Raw genomic sequence first — 27,100 nt, 5'->3', positions numbered from 1 at the left:
TAAAGGTAAGGGTACCAAATCCAGCATACACCATCTTAAATCTGGAGATCAATTGGTAACTAATAAATCTGATATTGCAAATAAACTGGGTGAAACACTTGTGAAACATTCATCCTCGTCCTACTATGTTCCTAACTTTCAAAAATACCAACAACAGCAGGAGAAGAAAAATATAAATTTTCATTCAGATAACGGGGAAGATTACAACGAAATCTTTTCTATTCATGAGCTTCATAATGCTCTTGAACAAGCTCATAATACTGCTACAGGAGCTGATGGTATACATTATCAACTCCTAAAACATCTACCTGAATCATGTCTAGAGACACTTTTGAATATTTTTGACGAAATTTGGACAACTGGTAACTTTCCTTCATCCTGGCGTGATGCAATCGTTGTACCCATACCCAAACCTGGACGTGATCATACCGATCCATCTAATTATAGGCCCATTTCTTTGACTAGCTGCGTTTGCAAGACCATGGAACGCATGATCAATAACAGATTAACTTGGTACCTAGAATCTAATAATTTAATCACAAATATTCAATGTGGTTTTCGTAAAAATCGCAGTACCATTGACCATTTAGTTCGACTGGAATCATTTGTTAAGAATGCCATTATTAACAAGCAACATGCAGTGTCAATCTTTTTCGACCTAGAAAAAGCTTATGACACGACATGGAAGTACGGCATCTTAAAAGATTTACATGATTTTGGTTTACGGGGCCGTTTGCCTCAGTTTATAGCCGAGTTTTTATCTGACAGGCAATTTCAAGTCCGCGTGGGTTCAACCCTGTCTGATCATTACAATCAGGGTCAGGGTGTCCCACAAGGCAGTATTTTGTCTGTCACTTTATTTAGCATAACGATTAACAGTTGAGCTAAAGTTTTAAACGACTCCATTGATGGATCACTTTTTGTGGATGATTTTAATATTTCTTGTCGTAAAAATATGCATACTATTGAACGGCAATTGCAGCTGTGTTTAAACAAAATATATAAATGGTGTCTTGAAAACGACTAATTGCATACATTTCTGCCGTAAATATAAACCACATAAAGACCCAGAATTATTTCTAAATGGAACCCCCATCAAAGTTGTAAAGGAAGCGAAATTCTAATTTTCGACTCCCATTTAACCTTTCTTCCGCATATTAAATCCCTAAAAACTAAATGCCTGAAGGCACTCGATTTATTGAAAGTGGTTTCTAATTCAAAGTGGGGAGGGGACCAAACTACCCTCCTCCACATATACCGTTCATTGGTCCGCTCGAAACTTGATTATGGCTCCATCGTATACGGTGGACCCTGCAAAAGCAACTTAAAACTTTTAGATTCTGTCCACCACCAAGGTCTGAGAATTTGTCTTGGGTCTTTTAAAACCTCTCCTATTGATAGTCTCTATGTTGAGGCTGATGAGCCATCCCTTACCCAACGTCGTATCAAACTATCTTTACAGTATATAACAAAACTCTATTCTAACGAGTCTAATCCTGCATTTAACTGTGTTTTAATCCTTCTTATGAGGAGTTGTACAACAAAAAGCCTTCTCTTGTTCCGCCTCTTGGGCACAGAATTAAACCATTTCTTTCTGCTGCCGGCATTGAGCTGGAAAATATATCTCCTTCCCGTCTTCTTTCTTCTCCTCCTTGGCAACTGGTGAGGCCTGAAGTTGACCTAACTCTGACAAAGTTTAAGAAATCTGAAACTAATAAATTACAGTATAAACAAGAATATAATCAATTAAAAATCAAATATAATACATACAAATCCTTATTTACAGATAGGTCCAAGGACGGTGGCGCAGTGGCATGTGCCACTGTCATTGGATCCAGAACAATATCTTCTAGAATACCTGATAACAGCTCTATATTTACAGGAGAAGCAAACGCCATCTTAACAGCTCTTAAATATATTCAAAGACATCCCAAACATAAACAATATATAATATTTTCTGACTCTCTTTCTTGCCTTCAGGCTATTAAAAATCTATCTTGCAAACATCCACTTTTAATTGAAATAATCGAATTATATAATGATCTTGCTACTGGCCAATGCGACATCGTCTTCTGTTGGTTACCCAGCCACGGTAGCATTTCTGGGAATAAAATGGCCGATCTTGCTGCCAAGGCAGCACTCAACAAATCTGTGACACCACTTCTTATTCCTTACTCTGATTACAAAGATTGCATTAGAACTTACATCCGTGATCTGATGCAGAAGAAGTGGACACCCAAGTAGGTATCAATAAATTACATGAAATAAAACCCTATATCGGTTACACTTACTTGGGTTGTCAGTCCAGATTTCTATCCCTTGTGATGAAAGAATCACGGTCAAGCATGTCCTGCTTGACTGTGTTGAATATTCCATCACAAGGGATATTTATTTCAGTAAGTAAAAACTATGAAGGATCTTTTTAGTAATATAAGTTCTCGTTTAAATATTTTTAAAAAATCAGACTTGCTAACTGATTTGTAAATAGCAAGATTAGTTTAGATTAGTAACTGAGATTGTTAGTGGCTGTACCCTCAAAGGGGGTTGAAGTAGTGTAAAATTATTGTCCTCCTGAGAGGGTACGTAAGTCCCAAAATGTTTAAAGTCCATTTAAACTTGCCAGGATTTTTAAACGTAGCATTTTTGTCATTTTAATTTTGGCTAACATTTCTTACAATCGCCAGCAGCTGAAGGGATGGTGTAAATCCAACTAGGGTCCATGCAGGTAGCAAAGGTACTGTAAGTCCCCATGGACCCTAGTATGGTGATCTACCTTCTGTTGTCGGCGATCTATAGCCTGATTTTATATTGTATTGTCCCAATAGTGCTATTAGTTTTAAACTTTCCACGCTAGTTTTAATTCTAATTGTGATAATCTAGTTGTTTTACTGTCCTTCGTCGACAGGTTTTTATAATGTACATGTGTTTCATTTCAATATCAAATGTTCTCGTCACGATATGGCTGAAATATTGCCGATGTGACGTTAAGTATTAACTCACTCACTCCTTTCTTCGGAAGGAGTATTGTGCGACCTTTGCAGAACCATGGAGGAACATCCCCTGTGTCCACAGGAGAATTAAAACAATGAAGTAATGGTGTTTGGACACAGGGGAATAGTTTCCAGTACCGGTTTCGGATGCCATCAGGCCCTGGAGCTGTATTAGATTTGGACTATTTGATAACTTTTTTCAGGCAGTCTGGTGAGATGTAGCAGACAAACGACCTAGTTACTTTCTCATGCATTGCATGGTCATAATCACAGACCCATGGTGCCTCCAGGTTACAGTCGCCGGGTACAGACCACAACTGTTTCCAGAACCATTCATTGGCATCCATGGGAGGCCCCTTATCATTCTCACCATCACCGTTTGTTTTAAGTTGCCTGTAGAATTGTTTTTCATTATTTCTAAAAAGTTTATTATGTTTGATGAATTTCTTTTTCTTTTCCCATTTTTGCCTTCTTTCGGTCCAGACCTTTACTTTTGCCTTAAGGGAATCGAGAATTTGGAGAAATATATTTTCTTTCGTTGTTTTGTATTTTAGTTTTCATTTTCTCCAAATTGCCTTTTGTCGTTTTGACATTGGACTCCCTGATGATCTTAACTTCAGACACAGCTCTATCCAGGAAATGTATTTTCTAGTTTCAGTTAGTTTCAGTTGAAACCGGTTTTTCTTTGGTGTATTGTTCTTAGTATTGGATGTGTTTTCTTTGGAAACTGTGTGAAGTTCCTCCAAGGTTCGAGCGGCAGCATAGATGCAACAATTAAGTCCGGGGAAAGTTTCATAGAAATAATATCATTTAATAAATCAATTTCATTTTTGGGAAAAGATTCAGTTGTTTGTTTAATTGGCCTCCGTTTTTCTAAAGGTAAATCAGATATTTCATCATAAATAGACTGAAACAAAATATACACAGGATTTTCGGAAAAATCTCCAACTGAGGAAGAGGAAGAGGAAGAGTGAGGATTCGAAATTTCGGGCCCAATTGGCTATGTGCCGGAAGAGTTTCCACCAGGAAGAGGAGAGAGGTTAACACGGACGTCCATCAGAAGTTTGGGGTCTTCTGCCGTTTGAGCATTCTACTCATGCAAAGGTTCCTGACGGGCACCAGTTGTGGGTTGAACTGGCTCACGGGGCAAGAGATTTTTAAGCCGCCGGAATTGATTTCGGAGATTTTGCTCCGTCAGGAAAGCATACATGGGCATGGCATTGTCCCAATGCAGCTTAAGCGACTTCCCATTGGTGCGTGGATTTGCAGCCCATCCTGTCGCATTCCCACACTCAAGTAGTGTGGTTTTCATATGGTTTGACCAAGATAATCTTGATCGGGTGCTGTGCCTTCCCCCTGGGGCAATTCAAGTCCCATCTCCAGTATGGTTTGTCTCATTACCGGAGGAAGGCTGACTGGGCTGCGGAAGTGAATTAAAACTTTCCTGTTGGCTGTCTATAACCCAGTGAAAAACGAGCGTCGGGGGGTCAGCCCTAACTGGGTGATGCACGTTTGGTTCAGGGAATAAAATTCCCCTATCTACGGAGAGGCGTACATCATCAGGCCCATGTATTTTTGTATATTATTAAATTATTATTACTATTATTATTGGATATTTATATAGCTCACATATCCACGCACTAGTGCATGCTCAAAGCGCTGGTATTTGTATTTTGCTTGGTCCTTTATCTAGAATGTAGCTCCACAGAGAGGTTCATTTACTTCAGAGCACTGCTGTAGAGTACTGATGGACTTGGTTTGTTGCAAAAAAGGGTCCACTCATACTTCTAATGCACTTGATGCAATAAATCAAAGACGCACACATGGAACCCAGCAACCTAAGTTTAATCTGTCGGGAGTTAAGGCTCGGTACTATGATTCATTGCGCGTAGGTGCACATTGACTTCTTGTTGTTGCGCATGAATTACTGGATTATCTGTCCAGACACAATCATTTACAGGCATAAAACTGAATTATTGCTGATTAGACCTTAAACAACAAACAACACCCTCTAACAAGATTTATGGCTCATCTGTGTTTATAAAATTGTCCAGAGATCGTCGTTTATAAAACAAAACAACTTGCAACCAGTGATGTTTTTACTATTATCTTTGAATTGTTGAAATAGTAGATCTTGACAACCCTCACTGTAAAACTACACAGGCGGCAAATTCATCCAAGTAGACTTCTGTAACACACACATTCAAACTGAAACATCAAAGGGAGGTGGCCACGAACGCCAATGACCATTGAGCCTTGTGAGGAAACACCTTAGAAGTGCTCATTTAAGTGTTCGTGTGCTGGAGTTGGTGTAATATCCTCTTGTCCTACCTTGTGAATGTTGTTCCAGACCGAACTCAGGCACAGAGGGATTTCTGTTTGAAAACATTATTATCTCTGTAAACGTCAAGATGATCATATGCTTGATGACAACTTACATAAGAAAAGACCTATCAAATGTCAAGAGCTAAGCTGAGGAAACTCGTTTCGTACTGTTTCCGGTTATGAATAAAGAATCTCGGCTGCAGATGACAATCAAGTTTAGTTGAGTTGGACTATCAAGATCCTTGCATGGCCTTCGAAGTTATTTATATATTTTCTTTGTGTTATTTCACGTCACTGCTTATTATTTGTTAGTGTTGTTTTGCAAACTGAACAACGAATAATCGTGAAGTTGCCTTTGGGCTGGGCTCATACTAACAGTACTAGTAAGGCCATCCATCTTCTGTTTCCTGTGTCCATCAATAGCTAGAGAGCGGGCGGACGAAACATTTAGATAATTAAAATATATTAACCTCTTTTTCACTACAGAAAATTATTATGTTATAAATGTAGATGAAGAAAGATCAAGATGACTTGGCTTGGGATGAGTGTGTGGACAACCATCTAATATCAGAAGGAGCATCCTGACGGATGAAGCTCACACCATTATTCATAATATTTGAATTTAATGTTTAGCTATACTTCCCAATTAGCCCGTGTACTTAATTTATATTTCCACCGTAATATGGCAGATACACTGGACCATTTTGCAAGCAAAGGATTAAACCGATGCGACATGTGATTCCAATGCGGTTGCAAAAGACGTAGTTGTGGATAAAAGGTCCATGGTATTTATCCTCACATAATGGACATATTGATAATGTACTTGATAATGTACTTAATTACTTATGCTGCATTACCCCCTCGTAGTTTTTTTTATATATAACTATTTAAATTAAAACATTTATTGACAAAAATATATTGTGAAATGTTATGCAAATAAAAGTATCAAGAACCATGTATCATATGAGTCCACGGTACGATTATCACAATATCATTAGAAAATCTTTCTGAATACCTATCATATAAGGATGATACCCGATGTTCGTGAAAAGGTGGGTGTACACTGACACATTCGTGTCACCCGTCACAAACGCATTTGCAGGCAAGTAATCTATTCACGTTTTTTAAAAGCCAAGGGAACATATGAGACAAGCTGAAATAGTGAATTGCATCGAACATCAGTTTCGTCACTGATGCATCATATTTGTGAATGTCGCCATGAAAGCCTCACGACATGAAAATTCATAAAAGGCATCTTAGGGCATACAAAAGTGAAAAAAGAAAAATGATATGCTATGACAATTTCCTGGCACAGTTAAAACATTAGCTGAAAACCAAATAACACTCACGATCTCTTCTTTGAGTGGCATTTTTAGAAGTTGGAGAGTCAGATAAGAACAAACTTTATGGATAAACAACTTATATTTAGGTGGTGTGACGTTTCGATGCAGAGTCTTGTATCGTAGTCAAGCAGGCACAAACATGCCACGCAAAGGGACCTACTTGACAACAATACAAGAATCAGTCACATCATTGCTTCCTTTTTGTGGCCGTTTTATAGAAAACGATGATTTGTAGGAAATCGAATGTTGCATCACATGTTCTTACATAAACTGGAAGCTATTTCCTGCCATGCATCGTTCGAATTCTGAATCAATCCATGTAGATACGACCTATTTGATCAATCGCGATCACTGTGCTCGAGGCTAATAATACCACACGCATGACCAAAATCTCTACCAGTATACTGGTATCTCTTCAGTTCGCACTCAGCAACATTAAGATTAAAACGGGCCGCGTTCACAGGCAACGTTCAATGCCGTACGATGACGCGCAATCAGACCACTGCGATGATTGTCAAAGAGGTGTAAACCCCGTCTAACAAATAGGACCTGGCCTTTGTATTGAGACATAAAATGTAGAGAACAATAAAACACAGAGTCTGCGACATAGTGTCTGAAGATTAAATCAAACATTCTGTTATTGAGGCGAACTTAAAAATTTAAATCTAAAAATAAGGCGCTGCTAAGTTCTACACTCATGTACACACTATCCACAATGATGTATGCATGCCTGGTCAGAATTTATGAACCTAATTTGAAACCCAGACTTCAAATAGTTTAGCGTAGGTGAAAATGAGTAATGATCGTCTTGGCGATTACACTTCCCGTCACACCATGACGTTTCACACGATACGGAGTTGCTGAATTCTAATCTCTTGGACACATTATCCACAATGATGTATACGTTCTTGGTTAGGATATCTGAACCTAATTTGAAACCAGACTTCAAATCGTTTCGTGTAGGTGACAACGAGTGGTGATTGTCTTGGCGATACGACTTCCCGTCACACGATGTTTCCGCTTGTTCTGTCTCTCCCAGATAGTCTGTTATATCTGACATGATGACAATAACATGACACCCTGATGTACATGTTTTACCCTTACATAGAAATGTCTCAAATCCTAAAAAAATCTCCGAAAATTAGAAAAGGTTAAACCTTTTCATTAAGGTCATTTTTTTCCCATGAAGAAGTTGATTTGAAACGATCGCGATGTAACGAAGACCAATTCTAACCCGGATCGTCATGGGTCTGTTCAACACAAGTCCCCAGCGAGCTGCATTCACTGAGGAGTCACGCGGTTCCTACACGTGTGAGGACAATACACCTCCAGTCGGTTGTGTATATGACCCATGCTGATAATTGTCTATAGTCAGTATAGTGACTTTAATAGTGACAACAAAGGTCTCCAGACATGTCTTTAATGAGCTGATATCAATTTCGCCATGCACAAAAAAAATAAATAGATAGAAAACATCAGACAAATAAATAACGCTAACGAGTTCATTTGTTGGAGTAAATGTTGTACAGCTTGTGACATTGGCGACAGTAATTGTAAGTTAAGGGAATAAGATCCACTTAGAGAAGTAGCAAATATCAGTCTTTCACTGTGTGTGCCACCTTTTTGCATTTGTCCCCTGGTAATACCAGGATATAACAAACCTCTGCTATTACGGAAAATAGACATACGATGTAATTTGTGGACATTTTTAAGAGTATACAATTTGGAGGTTTGTATCGACGACCAATTCACGTCATAGTCATTGTTCAAAATGGTATTCGCTGAGGCAATTGACAAAAAGTGTCAGTCATTTTACAAACTGGCATATATGTCGATTCTTTCAACCGACTGACTAAATATTGTATATATGATGGCTGAGTGAGTGAGTGAGTGAGTGAGTAAGTAACTACTAGGCTACCCCACCGCCCCACACGGCTTAAAGTGACCAGTTTACTACCTGCATCATGTCTCAGTGACTTCACAAGACAATAAAATTATTGGTAAAACTGAAACATTGCTGTGACGCTGTCGGACATTTCCTCAACCATTCGACGGAAGACCTGTAAATAACATGGAAAAACGTTTTTTATATCTAAACGAAATTCCCTCATTAAAATGAGTCGAGTGTACGTTTCTGATATCGTGCGCATGTATGTATTAAACACTATCAAATAGGTGTTAGAGAAAAGAGTTCAAATAGTCATGCCATTACGGTGGCAGCCTACACAAACACATGCCAAGGCGAGTCAAGTGTTGACCTGAAATAGAAACCCAAACCAAAACATAAAGCAACTGCAGGCACAAACACCAAGATAAGACAGACAGACACAGACAGACACAGAGACGCACGCACGCACACATTATAACAAAACAAATCAAAACAAAAATAACAAGGGATAAAATCGAACAATGGTACCTGATGACATGATTCTTTACTTTATTTAGCGAGCCATATCTCAGATGGGAAGGCCACTGGTCACAGTGTTCGCCTGTGGCGTCTAGTAGCCTGGTTATCGATTCCTTACATGGATTCACCGTTGGAAGTTCTTACCAGCTCATTGTTCACCTGCCATGGTAGTCCAGCAACAATCCTTAAATCCACACTCACCCAATTATTTTTGTCGATCCATTTTGCAGCAACCTTCAAAATACTTGGTTATCATCGAAATGACCAACCCATGAATACCTGCTTGAAACTGACCCATCTGGAGCTGACACAGACATGAATGAGCAATTGCAGAACTCGTAAGTGTTGTCAATCTGTGAGTTGTACCATTGATAAGCAGAACATTCCATCGACAATTACTGAATCGTCCTTTGCGGTGACGTCAAGGGTGAAACGTACATCTCTATATGGTTTGCCTGTCGATCCATCCTTTTATTGGCTCAACTCTCCCTTCCGTCTATGACTACAGTGTACAGGAGCATTACTGGGCCATATACGTAGCGGATGCAGCTGCTACTCTTCATCAGTTATCATCAGCAGCATTGGCGTATTGCAGGGACTACACATGACAAAATTGCTCTTTATACTTACTCTGGATGATCGTAACATGTCAGACCATGTCATTCACTAGACAAGTGAGTGAGTGAGTGAGTGAGTTTGGTTTTACGCCGCTTTTAGCAATATTCCAGCAACATCACGGCGGCACTAGACAAGTACAGTGGAACAACCCTGAGTATTTTCAGGAACTCTATATTCTCGTGAGCTGGTAACCATAACAGCATGAATATAGTCGATATAAGAGATGAAAATTTATGACTGTTTCTTAATTAGCGACCGACAATCTGAAATTCGGCAACATGTGCAATACCAGATAATATATATGTCATCACCTCTTTTCTAAATATATCGTTTAAAATACAATTGACTCCTGAGAATAACTGTCTGAAATTCCATTCCTAGTCCAAGCAAATCCCTGGGCAGCCCCACCACCAATCCCCACCTCACACCCCTAAAAAAAAAAAAAAAAAAAAAAACCCAACAACTAAACAAAACCACACACCCCTAAGGTAATCCAATCCAAAGAGCTTAACATCCTGCTGTGTTCACCTAAAATCCCTTTAAATGTCTTGCATTGATATCATCTGTTGAAATTACAGGAGCTGTGGGACAAGTGCTGTCTTACAAGGAAGTAAAAGTTAAGCAGCTCAATAACGTTATCGGTCTTAAAGCTACGAGACATTGACACCGTTTCTCGATAGTTTAGGAAGCTGATTTTCAATCCTGTTTCTCTTTTCCACAAAGTAATCCTCACGCTAAGGTGATCGCAGAGGGACATATAATACGTGTTATACGACATAACGTTGTAGATCAATAACGTTCAGACACTGGTAGTATGTATATACTACTATAAATAAATAGTTAGGTTGTAATATTATGATGTTACACAGATATGGGAGACGACCAAACGAAATTAGCTATACCATGAAAATAATTTTGCATATGATAAATAGTTTTTGTGTTGCAATACCTAAAACAGGTCTTGGTAACAAAGACATCACATTTATGGATATATGACATAGGTAGCTTTGGTTTGACACCTTTCAAAAGCAAACTATGTCTTGATTATACAATTTACCGAGACAAATCGAGAACTCTTTTGGCTAACTTGTACATGATAGCTCTCGCACCAATACACACATTTACGTCATCTATGTACACTTTTCTTTCTGTAACAGTTCCTGACATTTTCTCACAGAATTACCCATAACAAAATTTACGTCATTTTTAAGGAAAATCGAACGTTTAAACAATTGTTAAGAGGCAGTGTTCTACGCTGTGCAACAACGTTTCACCTGTACTGTGATATATTAAGACTTGTACTATATTTAGTCAGAGGGCTAAAATGTAGCAGAGACTTACTCTGATGCAGAGGAGAAAGACGTGCCTAAGCGTAGAATGTTCTAGCAATTTGTGAAGATAGCTATTGCCTCTAATCTCACATTACATTTCAAGTCACTGGAAGACCAGTATTGTGTATGATCATCATATACCCTGCCTGGCCCTAGCTGCAGGTTGGGTTACTGTTGCTGAGAGGCGACTATTGCCATCATTCCAATCGTCACTGCTCTTCCTGTCATATTGCCATCATTACAATAGTCACTGCTCTTCCTGTCATATTGCCATCATTCCAATAGTCACTGCTCTTCCTGTCATATTGCCATCATTCCAATAATCACTGCTCTTCCTGTCATATTGCCATCAATTCCAATAAACACTGCTCTTCCTGTCATATTGCCATCTATATTGCCATCATTCCAATAAACACTGTCTCTTCCTGTCATATTGCCATCATTCCAATAAACACTGCTCTTCCTGTCATATTGCCATCATTTCAATAGTCACTGCTCTTCCTGTCATATTGCCATCATTCCAATAAACACTGCTCTTCCTGTCATATTGCCATCATTCCAATAATCACTGCTCTTCCTGTCATATTGCCATCATTCCAATAGTCACTGCTCTTCCTGTCATATTGCCATCATTCCAATAATCACTGCTCTTCCTGTCATATTGCCATCATTCAATAAACACTGCTCTTTCCATATTGCCATCATTCCAATAATGCCATCATTTCCAATCATGCTCTTCCTCATATTGCCATCATTCCAATAGTCACTGCTCTTCCTGTCATATTGCCATCATTTCAATAAACACTGCTTCTTTCCTGTCATATTGTCATTTCCATAATACTGCTCTTCCTGTCATATTGCCATCATTCCAATAATCACTGCTCTTCCTGTCATATTGCCATCATTTCAATAACCACTGTTCTTCCCTGTCATATTGCCATCATTCCAATAATCACTGCTCTTCCTGTCATATTGCCATCATTCCAATAATCACTGCTCCTCCTGTCATATTGCCATCATTCCAATAGTCACTGTTCTTCCTGTCATATTGTGCTCTTCCTGTCATATTGCCATCATTCCAATATGCTCTTCCTGTCATATTGCCATCATTCTAGTCACTGCTCTTCCTGTCATATTGCCATCATTCAATAATCACTGCTCTTCCTGTCATATTGCCATCATTCCAATAACCACTGCTCTTCATATTGCCATGTTCAATATCACTGCTTTTCCTGTCATATTGCCATCATTCAATAGTCACTGCTCTTCCTGTCATATTGCCATCTCTTCCTGTCATATTGCCATCATTCCAATAATCACTGCTCTTCCTGTCATATTGCCATCATTTCAATCATTCTCATATTGCCATCATTCCCATAATCACTGCTTTCTGTCCTGCTCTTCCTGTCATATTGCCATCATTCCAATAATCACTGCTCTTCCTGTCATATTGCCATCATTCCAATAGTCACTGCCTCTTCCTGTCATTTCAATAGTCACTGCTCTTCCTGTCATATTGCCATCATTCCAATAGTCACTGCTCTTCCTGTCATATTGCCATCATTCCAATAATCACTGCTCTTCCTGTCATATTGCCATCATTCCAATAATCACTGCTCTTCCTGTCATATCCATCATTTCCAATAATCACTGCTCTTCCTGTCATATTGCCATCATTCCAATAATCACTGCTGCTCTTCTTCCTGTCTCTTCCTGTCATATTGCCATCATTTCAATAGTCACTGCTCTTCCTGTCATATATCATTTCAATAATCCATCATTCCAATAATCACTCTCTTCCTGTCATATTGCCATCATTCCCATAATCACTGCTCTCTTCCTGTCATATTGCCATCATTCCAATAATCACTGCTCTTCCTGTCATATTGCCATCATTCCAATAGTCACTGCTCTTCCTGTCATATTGCCATCATTCAATATCATTCACTCACTGCTCTTCCTGTCATATTGCCATCATTCCAATAGTCACTACTCTTCCTGTCATATTGCCATCATTCCAATAGTCACTGCTCTTCCTGTCATATTGCCATCATTTCAATAGTCACTGCTCTTCCTGTCATATTGCCATCATTTCAATAGTCACTGCTCTTCCTGTCATATTGCCATCATTCCAATAGTCACTGCTCTTCCTGTCATATTGCCATCATTCAATAATCACTGCTCTTCCTGTCATATTGCCATCATTTCAATAGTCACTGCTCTTCCTGTCATATTGCCATCATTCCAATAAACACTGCTCTTCCTGTCATATTGCCATCATTCCAATAATCACTGCTCTTCCTGTCATATTGCCATCATTCCAATAGTCACTGCTCTTCCTGTCATATTGCCATCATTCCAATAGTCACTGCTCTTCCTGTCATATTGCCATCATTTCAATAGTCACTGCTCTTCCTGTCATATTGCCATCATTTCAATAATCACTGCTCTTCCTGTCATATTGCCATCATTGCTCAATAAACATTCTGCTCTTCCTGTCATATTGCCATCATTTCAATAATCACTGCTCTTCCTGTCATATTGCCATCATTCAATAATCACTGCTCTTCCTGTCATATTGCCATCATTTCAATAGTCACTGCTCTTCCTGTCATATTGCCATCATTTCAATAATCACTGCTCTTCCTGTCATATTGCCATCATTTCAATAGTCACTGCTCTTCCTGTCATATCGACATCATTCCAATGATCACAGCTCTTCCTGTCATATTGCCATCATTCCAATAAACACTGCTCTTCCTGTCATATTGCCATCATTCCAATATTCACTGCTCTTCCTGTCATACTGCCATTATTTCAATAGTCACTGCTCTTCCTGTCATATTGCCATCATTCCAATAAACACTGCTCCTCCTGTCATATTGCCATCATTCCAATAATCACTGCTCTTCCTGTCATATTGCCATCATTTCAATAATCAATGCTCTTCCTGTCATATTGCCATCATTCCAATAATCACTGCTCTTCCTGTCATATTGCCATCATTCCAATAATCACTGCTCTTCCTGTCATATTGCCATCATTCCAATAATCACTGCTCTTCCTGTCATATTGCCATCATTCCAATAGTCACTGCTCTTCCTGTCATATTGCCATCATTCCAATAACAACTGTCATATCCATCATTCCAATAATCACTGTTCTTCCTGTCATATTGCCATCATTTCAAATCACTGCTCTTCCTGTCATATTGCCATCATTCCACCAATGCTCTCTTCCTGTCATATTGCCATCATTCCAATAATCACTGCTCTTCCTGTCATATTGCCATCATTTCAATAATCACTGCTCTTCCTGTCATATTGCCATCATTCCAATAATCACTGCTCTTCCTGTCATATTGCCATCATTCCAATAATAACTGCTCTTCCTGTCATATTGCCATCATTCCAATAATCAATGCTCTTCCTGTCATATTGCCATCATTCCAATAGTCACTACTCTTCCTGTCATATTGCCATCATTCCAATAACAACTGTTCTTCCTGTCATATTGCCATCATTTCAATAATCACTGCTCTTCCTGTCATACTGCCTCTAAATTTGTATTGCTATTCCATGTTGTGCCGCCATAAGAATACCTTAGTATTGACATGGATTGATTTGTTAACTTGGTCAGTTTTAGAATACAATTGTTTATTGTATACGTCACAATTCTGTGTTGTGTGTTGGTTTCGAACTCAGTTGTTTACGGACTGATTGCTGGTAATCTTTTAGTTTCAACCTGGGAGTCAACACGCACAAAAATGCAAGTACACATTGAGCGGAATGCCGGCTAGACAAAGGCAAAATGGTGAGTGATACCTTAGTATATCCCTCATCAGATAGGATTACCTCAGTTTTGAAATTTGAGTTGTGAACCACTTACTTGAAACTTAGCAAACCATATCTAGGAAAGTTTATAAATGAAATTGTATATACATTCGACATTCGTATATACTTCGATGCTGTCCTGTAAACATCCATACTGTAATATTCTGAGCTATTTGTATGATGTGTACTCTGTGTCACAACATGTGATAAATTGACTCCTTTTCCTTTTTCTTTGCCAAAATTAGGGGAGGTCACAGTCGCAAGGATGTAGCTTAAATGTTTCGTTTTATAGCTAGGCACAAAATTACTTGCATCACATATAAGTAAACTCTCCATTCGAGAACGTACTGGTATATTTGGCATTAGCTTGTTTAAAACACATTACTCTTTTAACACTTAGATGAGCTTCTGTCTCAGCTAACAGTGTAATATCACCTGCATGAGCAAGTACTCCGATAACATCATCATCATCCTTACCGCTGAGAGAGACCTTCGAGCACAAAAGATAACTTATACAAACAAATTGAGTTACAAAGGAGACAAAAACCAACCCTGTTTCAGGCCACATTTAACATCATTCCAATCTGTGGAACAGCCGTTCATCCGCATGCTACATTGCATATTGTTTCCAGTAAAACTACTGCTTTAAACATTAAAGGTCTATGACAGAACTTTGTCCCCTGTTAATCAAGATATTCATGTTTTTAAAATATCGATAAAACGCACATTTGGTTTGTGTTTCAATAATGGGAGAGCATTACACACAGTTCTGTTTTTCACAGGAGAGCCATACTGATTTTCGTCCTGTCCAACAACATTTTTCAGTTGGTGGTGTGGTGTAGTGCAGTGCGGTGCGGTGTGGGTGGTGCGGTGCGGTGCGATGCGGTGCGGTGATGCGTTTAAAGCGTTTGTTCGTCAAAATGAAAATCCGAGTTCGATTCCCCACATTAGTTTATTGTGTTAAGCCCATTTCCAGTATCCCCACGGTGACATTGCTAGATTTGCGTTAAATCATACTTACTTAAATGTATGCAATCTGATATACATTTCGTATCTTACAACAACTGGTAATCTTCTAAAACCGTGATCCGAATACGTTGCAGCGGCTCAATTATGATTGCGGTTTGAGGAGGTACTGAATGTGGATTCAAGAACACGAGTGAGTGAGTTCCAAGTTAATGTGCAATCGGCAATATTTCAGCCATTTCGTGACAATAAGTACATGCCAAAAAGGAGACGGCTCTATTGACTTTAGCTCTTGTCAAGTTTGGATTTGATCACAAATAACGAGGACGCAAAGCCATGATACAGTTTATAGTTAGCGTGCAATAGAGATATAGCATACAACAGATTCAATTCACAAGTCAATTCACTCAGGGAATATTTGAAAACAAAAGCTAAGTGACTCTCTGTGGTAAATCCTTGATCCACAGTTAAATGAGATACGGATAACCATTAAACAAGACAATTAAAGAGGCAAACCATATATCGCTGTCTTCATTAACCAGTTTCATACTAGGTTTATTCCCTGCAAGACCATACCTATCCTCGTAAACATCCCATTCCTTGTGTTTCTCCACACTTGAATTTGACATGTATACCATGAGTTATTGACTTGAACTTTTATGTCCAACAATTTGGGAGAGGATGAAGCAAATGCCTCAGCAACCTTCACGTGCGGTCTTGTGCAAACTATTTGGTACGGCTTGTAAAAAAACATTTTTATCCTTCAGTTTGACAAAACAGGCATTTGAGTGATCTGGGATTAAAAGAACCAAACACAATGTCACAAACCGTCGGCATCATGGCATCCAATCATGATAAAATTCTGGTCAATTCCGACATGGTCAAGTCTTTGAGTAACTGGATAACTTTGATTTTGCTGAACTTAAACATCACATGTCATTAACATTGAACATTATCACCATCGTATGTGCCAAGACGTCAACGTCAGAAAATAACCATTTTACACAGCCTTCTATAAACAGACAACGTAACCCATAACCTTTCAGCGACAGAGAGCCATATGGATATCATTCCATCAACAGACATCCTTATTCATATCCTTCCATCAACAGACATCCTTACACGTATCCTTCCATGTAATTTTACAATAAATATCCTCACTCACACCATTTCATTTTCAGAATGTCTTTGTCTCTTTTAATCGAGACACATACAAGCTGTCATCGATTTTACAAATGTATAGTTTGCAGTCACAGCTCTAAGTCTGACATTAACGATTAACTTCCTTGTCCTTGGACATACGTACACACTCTTTAAAAAAAGAAAGGCATAGGTGATTTTGAGAATATTGGACTCATGTAGCAGCGGCAAAAAACAATCAAGATATACTATTTCTTTCAAAAACGTCATCTTCGTGTGATTGTAAACATGTTTCAGCTAAAAAAAAAAAAAAAAAAAACCCGCGGCAATTTTAACTTTTCCTCTTGTTTTAGAAGCGTTTGAAGAAATATTTGTCAAAACTTCACCAAGAAAACATGGAAAGCAAAATACACCTGCAAGTAAGCGGAAAAGCATGCGGTATCGTCACTATAAAAAGGCAAACGTGTTTATTTTTGTCCTTGTTTTTGTCTGCAAAAGAGGAAATGATAATGTCATGTCTGAGTGCCGCCATTCGGAACATAGTCATAGGTCGTCTTGAAGCTGGGGAGTCGCAGTCTGAACTCAATGTTCATCAGAGCACCATATCTCTCCCTTGTGGTCGTTTCCTGCAGACCAATTCCGCCCAAGATCGCCCGAGAAGCGACCGTCCAAGAGTTATTACTCAAGCCCAGGACTGCTACATCCGAGTTGCTCACTTGCGTCACTGTCTTGCCACAGCCGTGGAGACTGCACAACGCATCAGTATTTTGAAAAACAATTCCGACCAAACTGTTAGGAATCGATTGCGTGAAGTGGAGATTCGACCAAGAAGGACAGTTGTCGCCCCTGCTTTGAGAGACTTCCATCGGCGCAATCGCTTGTGGTGGTGTCGTAGAGTACGGAACTGGAACCTTGGAAACTGGAGGAGAGTCTGGTTCAGTGATGAATCACGATTTCGTCTTCACCGGCAAGATGGAAGACAGGTCAACAGATTCGGTGGAGAGTTTGAGTAGCTGGAGATGACATATATTCTTTGAAACTGTCAGCCAAGACGTTTCTCACAGAGTAGTCTTTCGTATCCTACGTCTTCAGATTGACTGCAGGTTTGACTTTAGGTTTGTTTGTTTGTTGTTTTGCGCGTCACTCAGCAAAAGTCTAGGTATATGGCGATGGTCTTTAAATAGACGAGTCTGACTCATGTAACGGCGGCAAAAACAATACAGATATACTATTTTTTTCCAAAACGTCGTCCTTATGTGATTTTTCAAAGTTCAAGTATACATGTTTTTCGATTCTCTCCACATTGTTCAAGATCTGTGTAAACCCTAAGACTTGAAATAAATACAGTCTCCTTCCCTTGCAACACATTCTTTGAATATTCTAGTGAATGAAGAGGAAGTGCTTTCCTTTAAACATATTAATTTCCACTATGATGAGACAAATCAATCAGAATAGTTTGCAGTAAAATGTTCCTCCGTACGTCGTTGACAACTAAGACAGAATTAATTTTTTTATGTAAGAAGACCTCACAGCGCCAAATTATTGGCAATACTTCTTCAAATTGTTACTTTTTTCGAAACCGTCCAACTGCGGCAAATTTAAGAAAATACAGCCCATGTTTTTGATATAATGGCCCTTATCCCACATCGTTCTTAGAATGCAATGTACATGCTCTTAGGTACTTGTCAATGAACGGCTGAGCTGGAGCAGATGGTATATTGATCGGCATGCAGGGGGAATTAACGACAGGAAACTCCAGATGATCCCTGGAGTCATACAGCTTGGTAAAGGTTGCCATCATTGTGAGTTCCTCTGCATTCATCTTCTCATGACAATTGATATGGATATTTTCTTTAAATTTCAGACTGAAAGAGGAGGCCGAGATACTCACTGAAATTGGAATCGTTCAAAGAAAGTTATTAATTTAGTACTGGAAAGACGTTTGTGTACATTCTACATACTCGTTTGTTTTTAACTAATCATTCTATAAGTGAATTTTATTTGCGTTTCCGACACACCTGAAATAGATTACAATAACATGAACGATTCATCAGAAACATCTCCGGTGTAATCTCGATCAGATAGCAATTGGCATGTTGAAGGTCAAGGTAGCTGTATAGTTCATCCAGGAGGAAATCAAAGACCACGGATTAGTTCTCCCTGGGGTAATCTGTAGATATGACCAATTTGAACTGAACTTTATTGGCTATGGGCCGTCAATGACATGAGTGGTCATGTGGTCGAAAAATGCCAGAGGCCTACAGCATGTACCTATTTAGGAGACGGTCAAGCTGTACTGATGTACTACTCTTAGATGAGCCACGACCTGACAAATGACCCCTATTTGCAGATATGGGAACGCTCTACAAAACATTCCATTTGAAAAATGAGGGAAACAGGTTGTCGTTTAAAACGTGAAAAGTTCAATTTCCTCGTGCGAATCATGTTTTGATTGTTATATCATATTAATTATGTGTACAATTTGCGCATGCTTCCCTAACTTGGACATGTTAAATTAATTAAAATCTGCAAACATTCAAAAATTGACTCGTGTCGAGATGGTGTCTTGCTGAACTAAATCGCTCTACGAGACACGTGTTAAACAGAAGCGGTATTGAGTTCACGCCACGGTCAGCATGTATTGCGCGTGCTTAATCGCCAATCTACCTGTAGCAACCAAGTGTATTCGTCTAGATTCCCTGCCCCGTCTACTTGTCACAAACGCGTGTTCTGCGCAGGCTCATCTAATACGAATCAAGCAGTAAATACTTTTAAGAGATTGGTGACCAGGGAAATTGCCTGGTATGGAAAGTCAGAAATGTAGACATCAAACATCAGTGTTTATCCTCAACCGTCCTTTGTGTACTGGCATTGGAAACAAAACTCTTTTTCATACCATTTGTCAACATGAGCATTGTGCACGTTGAAGGAGATAAGATCCGTGTTTATTCTCTACTTGCACACGTCTAGGTGGCAACGGTATATATTTCCGAGCAAAAATATGACAAAACACAATGTTTTTTTCAACGGAGATTTTTATGTCACACTGTTACTCCTCTTATTTGCCAGGAAAACAGCAGTTTGTCAGGTGAAGAAATTGTGTTAAACCTTAAGTTCAACACATTTATTAAATATAGATTGTTGTATTGCAGAATGTTGAAAAATCTTGTAATGATAAAACAAATCATATATCAAATATATATCTGTGAATTGTTCAATGTATGTCCACTTTAAAACTGAATACCTGCATACAAAACACTGAATAAACTTATTCTTTCACTGTAATAACTGTTCACGTATAATAGCGACATGTCGTTTTATGCTACAATTAACATAATAATGCCAATCCCGTCAAAAAACAAACACAGTAATGCACAGAATAAAGCCGTGAGTGGGAGCATTACTGTTATTAGTTAGTGCTGACTCCTCCATCCAACTATTTTCAACATCGACTCCCCACATGGGTACAATGTGTGAAGCCCATTTCTGATATTGCTGGAATATTGGTATAAGCGGCGTAAAATCAACCTCATGGACACACTTACAGAAACATGACTCACACCAGCGCTCGATTGTAACCAATAATGTGCTGAGATGTTTTGTCACATGGTTGGTTGGTTGTTTGTTTGTTGTTAACGTCGCACTCAGCAATATTTCAGCTATATTGCGGCTGTCTGTGAAAATAAACCTGCACCAGACAATCTAATGATCAGTATCACGAACATTGATCTATGCAAGTCAGCGAGCCTGACCACCCGATCCTGTCAGTCACCTCTTACGACAAGGTGAGGTGAAATTGGGTTTAACGTCGTGCTTGAGAATATTTCGCTCATATGACGACGTGCATGCGTGTGTATGTGTATGTGCGGCTGCTTGTACTAGCCCAGACTGAAGCTGGTTTTATAGTGCTAGCCCACTGAGATACCATGCCGCAGTGAAGCATGAATACCCCACTCAGACACATTATACTGACTCCGAGCCGACCAGTCCTTGTTGTACCCATTAATGCCTAGCGCCAGGCAGGGACCAACAAGTACCATATTTTAACGTCTTTTGGTATGACGCGGTCGGGGATCGAACCCGCGACCCTCCGCTCTCCGGGTGGACGCTCTAACCACTACACCACGGAGGCGGTCTCTTACGACAAGCATGGGCTACTGAAGACCAATCTTTCACAGGTTTGTCACATGGTGCTTTCACGTGCTTAACGTTATATTGCCAGCTATACAGTGTTGTAGTAACAGTTGGCAGTTACAGTGTCACGCGTGCGTAGACATGTGCGTTTTAGCAGGGGTGTTTGCATCGGAAATATCGCCACCCCAGTGATATGTGATATGACAATGAGCACATATAAATCATGTCCAGTTGAACAAAACTATCGGATCGGTACTAGAACCTGTTTCTTACTGAGAAAGTGTAATCTCAAATGAAACATGCTACATGAGAAGCGTCTGTCAATGATCGGGTAAGATGACACGTAATCCAACAAGTGAGTGAGTGAGTTGGATTTTACGCCGCTTTTAGCAATATTTCAGCAATATGGACGCGGACACCATAAATGGGCTTCACACATGTACCCATACGGGGAACGAACCCGGGCCTTCAGCTTGACGAACGAACGCTTTAACCACTAGGGCTGCGCAATATAACCGGTTTACCGGTATTTACCGGTTCAGACATGAAAATGATACGTATTGCGATACGCTGATCGAAAACCGGTATTTTGACTTGCATTCGGAAAACTTCGTAACACTCGGAAATCTTCGGATATTTCCTTTTTTCATTTGTGCCAAATATTATTCACAAGTTTATTTTTAATCATAAGTAAAAGTTGCTATTAAAGCTTAATGAAGCATAGTGATTTTGCTGTGTATTTGCTCTATAAATCAAGCATTACCTCGATTATAAGTAGTTTTTTGTTTAAAAATACTTCATGCAATATATTGCAATACATATCGCAATACATGCTTTCGCAATATGAAAATTCTCTGCAATACCCATCCCCATTAACCACAGGGCTACCCCACCGCCCCTAATCCATGAAGTAGCAGAGCTTGTCAAATTAATTCAGTCAACCTGAATTTTGTCAAACCTTGAGATGGTGTATTTGCCAAAACAACTTGTTGATTGATGAAAACCTAAATTATGATTAAGATGACCTTTACCTTCACTTACACGTGATGGTGTCCAGGTCTGTCAGTTCCATGTCCGATAAAAGCTTGTCTGTCATACTACTTCACCTCATTCTGACAACCAAGATGAGTTCTTCGCACTCACACGGCGGATACAGGAGAGGGATTACTGTCTATACTAGAGACAATCGATCATAATTTAGAAATATCAGGAAATGTGTCTGGAGATTAAAAAACATATGTTCATGATACAGTTAGACTTGTATAATGGACGATAATGACGGATAGGAATTAGTCGCTGGTACATACAAAGCCAAAACATGGTGAAAACGTACAGGCAGAAACAAAGGTATAAGGATATAAATATAATAATAATAATATAATACATTTATAGAGCGTTTAATATCCATCTCAAATATGCTCAGTGGCGTTAAGGGCAAACTATGCGCACATCGTAGACATTATTACATGGGCACAAAGACCAAAGTGAAAAGTTGGCATTGCAACCTTTTGCATATACTCTTGAACTCATGACATACATATATTCTAGACGGAGGGAGAATTGCTTATGAAGAATGAGTTTCGACTAGTGGTGTTCCGATTGATTTAAATAATCGAAGATTGGTCGCAGTGACCAAACGACCAAGCAATCGATCACATTTCTCATAATCGAACATAGACGATTTTGGAACTACTGTTTTAGTCTTTGAAATACTTGACAAAATGGAACATATCGTTGACGTTGTCACGGCCTGAAAACGTGTTTAATTCTTAGAAAACTCACTTCACTATCTGAAAAACCATGACTGAATATTTCTTGAACACTCCGGGAAGTTTATGTTCATGATATATTAGTCATCACTTTAAAGTAGCAAGTTGCATCATGTTATACATATCTGCAATAACAACCTGGATAGGAAAATCTGAAAAATGACGCTAACCAATTTTTGTCGATGATTGTTCGTTGGTAATGAAGCAATCATCAATTGTGAGATTTCAACCAATTCCCAACACTAGTTTCGACGGTATGTGGGGAGATTGTTATCTTCATAACCCTATAAGAATATTGTAAGCATTTGGGTATCTCAAAGTATTGATGTGTCATTTACTCAAACTTTAACAATATCTTCTTCGTTTTATACAAAACCCGTAATGGCGTACTTTATATCGACATAAATCAGTTGTTTTTAAGCCATGTAAATGTATGATTTATGTTCTTCCTGACAATATGTAGTAGGCGTATCCGACTCCAGACAGAACTGAAGGGTTGAATGGTTTCATGTCTAGTTGTCCAGTGACATATCACGTGGACCACGGGAACTCGTTCTTGATATATGAGTGAACATGTATGACCGTAGTATAATTACCAGTATGTGACTGATTTACTGTACTGTCTGTCCTCGACTAAGGCAATGACCTCAAGCTTGATACTGACGTAAGCCTGATAAACCCAATCTGTTTCAAGATTGTTTCAGGGTGGTCACACTCGCTATTGATGATGTGTCGCCTGAGTCATGTCTCATCATGGAACTCTTTATGCATTTTTTGAATGAACTCTGATTTGTATAATTTTTAATTTTGACCCCTTGACTTGCAAATGCAAGACTTTCATTACAATGAATTTTCTGTCAAAGTATTGGAAAATGATTTCTGTTTGTGAGATAATCATCATAAATCTCACATACGTCTTTGTTTCGATTTTTTATCAAATGAATTCGGTGATAACTTTCTTTTGCCCGGTATTTTATGTTTATTTTATGAAACGTAGACATGTTTCGTTATTAAATTATATTTTATGAAATTCAAATGTTTCGTTAAAATATCCAGTTGCTGAATTTACTAAGTATTCGACATTGATTGATTAACCCCTTTAGCTGTCAAATATCCCGATACTGTAATGGCGTATTAGCCATTGGAATGATAGGATGTTGTATCTTATTCAAACCGTAAGCTGGTGATTAATTCTCTATCTGATAGCTCTATTGCGCACTACGTATGCTGTTAGGCAACTTCTGCTCGCACAGTATACTTTAAGACTCCAGCAGCTGACTTACATTGAAAAATACCTCGTCGCGTGATGAGACTGGAACAGTAAAATGTTGAAACCGAAACGGAACGAAAACTGATAATAATTTTAGTCAGCAAACTTATTTTTTACACTTAAGTTTGCTATGAATTTCAAATATTCACGAAATGTCACGAAATCAATAATTTAATTGGGAAAATACGTTCCAATTTCAGATTTATATCACTACGAATTTTAGTTTGGTTGTTTTCACGACAGCTTGATCACACTGGAAGAGTCTAGATCAAAATCTGCCGGAAGTGGTTATCCATAAAATAGTTCCAGTTCTGATTTAGTTCTTCGGGATGTGTTTAACTTATTACGATACATGCATATTGCATATAAACATTCACATTTCGGGTTCATTGTACAAGTTATTGTTACTGTGATTTACTTGTTTATTTAAGACGTTGATATTTACACATGTCATCGTATCCCAGTTGCTTATTCTGTTGATCACTGGATTGTCTGGTCCAGACTCGATTATTTACAGATCGCCCCCATATAGCTGGAATATGCTGACTGTGGGGTTAAACAACAAACACACATTGCACACAACGGCAACCGACACTCAAACATATTTGATTACAAACTACCTTATCGTCACGTGTAATCCCACTTGAAACTCTATAATGGTTCGACTGGTCTGGTTCTATCACTGGGTAGTACAGAATTATTAAAAATGAGTAAAAGAACACAATATTTAATGTCAATGTACAAAAACACAGAATGCTGCTAATGTCATAATGTTTTGTCACTAAGTGACATCTTAAGCAGTAAATGCTCACACTTCTTCCTCACATAGAATATGAAAGCCACCATTTTGGTTTCTCTACGATTGATTTTAACGATTCTAAGCTGATCATGAGCAACTTAGACTTTGGATCTTAACTTTACGATTGACATGGGTAAGATTTGTTAGTGGAACGGTATGCCGATCATAACGTCATGCTAAGATTGGGATTTTACGGGTTTACGATTGGCGTAGGACTAAGATCGGTTAGTGGAACGGCACCAAGGGCTGTCGTACCTCTTATACTGTAACATAGACTTACGACAGTCGTAGCGCTACGATAGCTTTGTGAAACGGGGCCCATTCAGCGAGCCTGACCACCCGATCCCGTTAGTCCCCTCCTACGTTTTGTCTCTAATCCCCAATGAATGGGGAGGTAGCTTTAGTAGTGGTGTTCAACCTCGTGAAGCATCAAACACGTCCAGTGTACAAAGTGGTCTCAAGATATGTCACTGGTCTCCTCGCATAACACATGCCTATGTTACTGCGAGTTCAACATGTCCATTAGTTACTGGCTTTTTCTACACCGAGGTCGAGTATTATCCCTAGAGTTAGCTTCATGTTGGGTGGAAACCAGTCATCAGATGTATGGTTGAGTGAGTGGGACTTTGGGCTCGTTGTTCCCACTAGGCAAGGGCTTACATCGATGTTGTTTTACGGCGCATCATTCCGGCTGAGTGAGTTTAGTTTTACGCCGCACTCAGCAATATTCCAGCTATATGGCGGCGGTCTGTAATTATCAAGTCTGGACCAGACAAGTCAGTGATCAGCATCATGAGCATCAATCTACGCAACTGAAATACGATGACATGTGTCAACCCAGTCAGCGAGCCTGACCACCCGATCCCGTTAGTCGCCGCTTACGACAAGCATGGGTTACTGAAGATCAGTTCTAACCTGGATCTTCCCGGTCTTGTGCGACAATTGATACTGGAAGTTCGACACTGTGTAGGCATAGACACTGGTAGTAATAACGTTCATATCCTAAATAATGAAATGATGTTAGAGGTTGGATCTGCAACACAGTGAAGATTCACGGGTATCACATATCTACTACACAACAACGGTTAGAATGGAAGTTACAGTATAGGAAGTCAAAAATATGGCCCGTATTAGTAGATTTTGAAAGCAGCAACACATTGTCGCTGATAACTACAAGGTCAAAACAGGCAGAAACAATGTTACAATATAAATATAATAATAATATAATACATTATATTTATTACCTGTATCCATGTGACTTGTTTGAGTGGCATTTTAGAAGTTGAGACGTACAATATATAACAAGTTTTATGGATAACAACTTCTTTATTTTCGTGAGTGCGACGTTTCGATACAGATTCTTGTACCGTTGTCAAGCAAGAGTGATACATGAAGTGTAGGAGCTGCATATATATACTGTATATAACAATGAAACAAGATAATAGACAAAGGAAACAACATAATTGCCATGATTGGCTAAGCAGTAAGCTGATGAAGCCAGTAAGTACATACAGGATAGTGAATGGAAGCCAGAGATGTAGTTACAATGAGATGTTTATACAATGGATGCGATGTTTATACAATAGACTGGGCTTGGTGGAGGAGTGGATCATAAGCAGATGGAATGAAGTATCCTTGGTCACGGTTGATGGTAGGCTTGTGGCGTTTGATGTGAATGGCTTCTGTGAGCTTGCGTTTAGTGAAGTCCGTTTGGTTGTTGGCGAGAATGGTGATGTCGGACCACTCTATTTGATGATTGGGGTTGGCTTTGATGTGGTCAGAGACCCATCCCGACCCATCAACACCCGAGCCAAAGAACATCGCACCTCTGTTGCTAATTCCGACACCAAATCAGCTATCTCTGTGGTTTCACTCACGTCTTTACGCAAATTAAGGTTGCTACCGCCAGGGCAGGACATGCTAACCCAAGTTGATCTCATTACTTGTTTTCAGCGATCCATTCATATTTTTCTTTCACGCCCAAAGGTATCTGTCACGGCAGATAATTGAGATGTTTATTCTCAAGAGTTGACGTTTTATATTTTCAAATGTTATTGAGTGAAACTAAATTAACAGTAGTGTGAATAAATGAATTCGTAGTTGTCAGGCAAACATCGATCGGCATACAAGTATTATATTTAGTACAAATTAGACATTCAGGATGGGCGTGAAACA

At 39.1% G+C, this 27,100-nt stretch overlaps 1 protein-coding gene across 1 annotated transcript in view; it reads left to right on the top strand.

The window, feature by feature from the left end:
* The first annotated feature begins 7,902 nt into the window (after window positions 1-7,902).
* Window positions 7,903-27,100, top strand: part of LOC124290951 — a 42,237-nt gene continuing 23,039 nt past the window's right edge. The window contains exon 1 of the mRNA XM_046727797.1: window positions 7,903-7,989. Within this exon, the coding sequence (XP_046583753.1) occupies window positions 7,903-7,989 (87 nt within the window). The remainder of the gene's footprint in view (window positions 7,990-27,100) is intronic.

The sequence above is a fragment of the Haliotis rubra genome, unplaced genomic scaffold (assembly GCF_003918875.1).
Source record: "Haliotis rubra isolate DU_JTF1 unplaced genomic scaffold, ASM391887v1 Scf479, whole genome shotgun sequence".
Lineage (NCBI taxonomy): Eukaryota > Metazoa > Mollusca > Gastropoda > Lepetellida > Haliotidae > Haliotis > Haliotis rubra.
The sequence above is the reverse complement of the archived record's forward strand: the minus strand, read 5'-3'. Positions and strand labels throughout refer to the sequence as shown.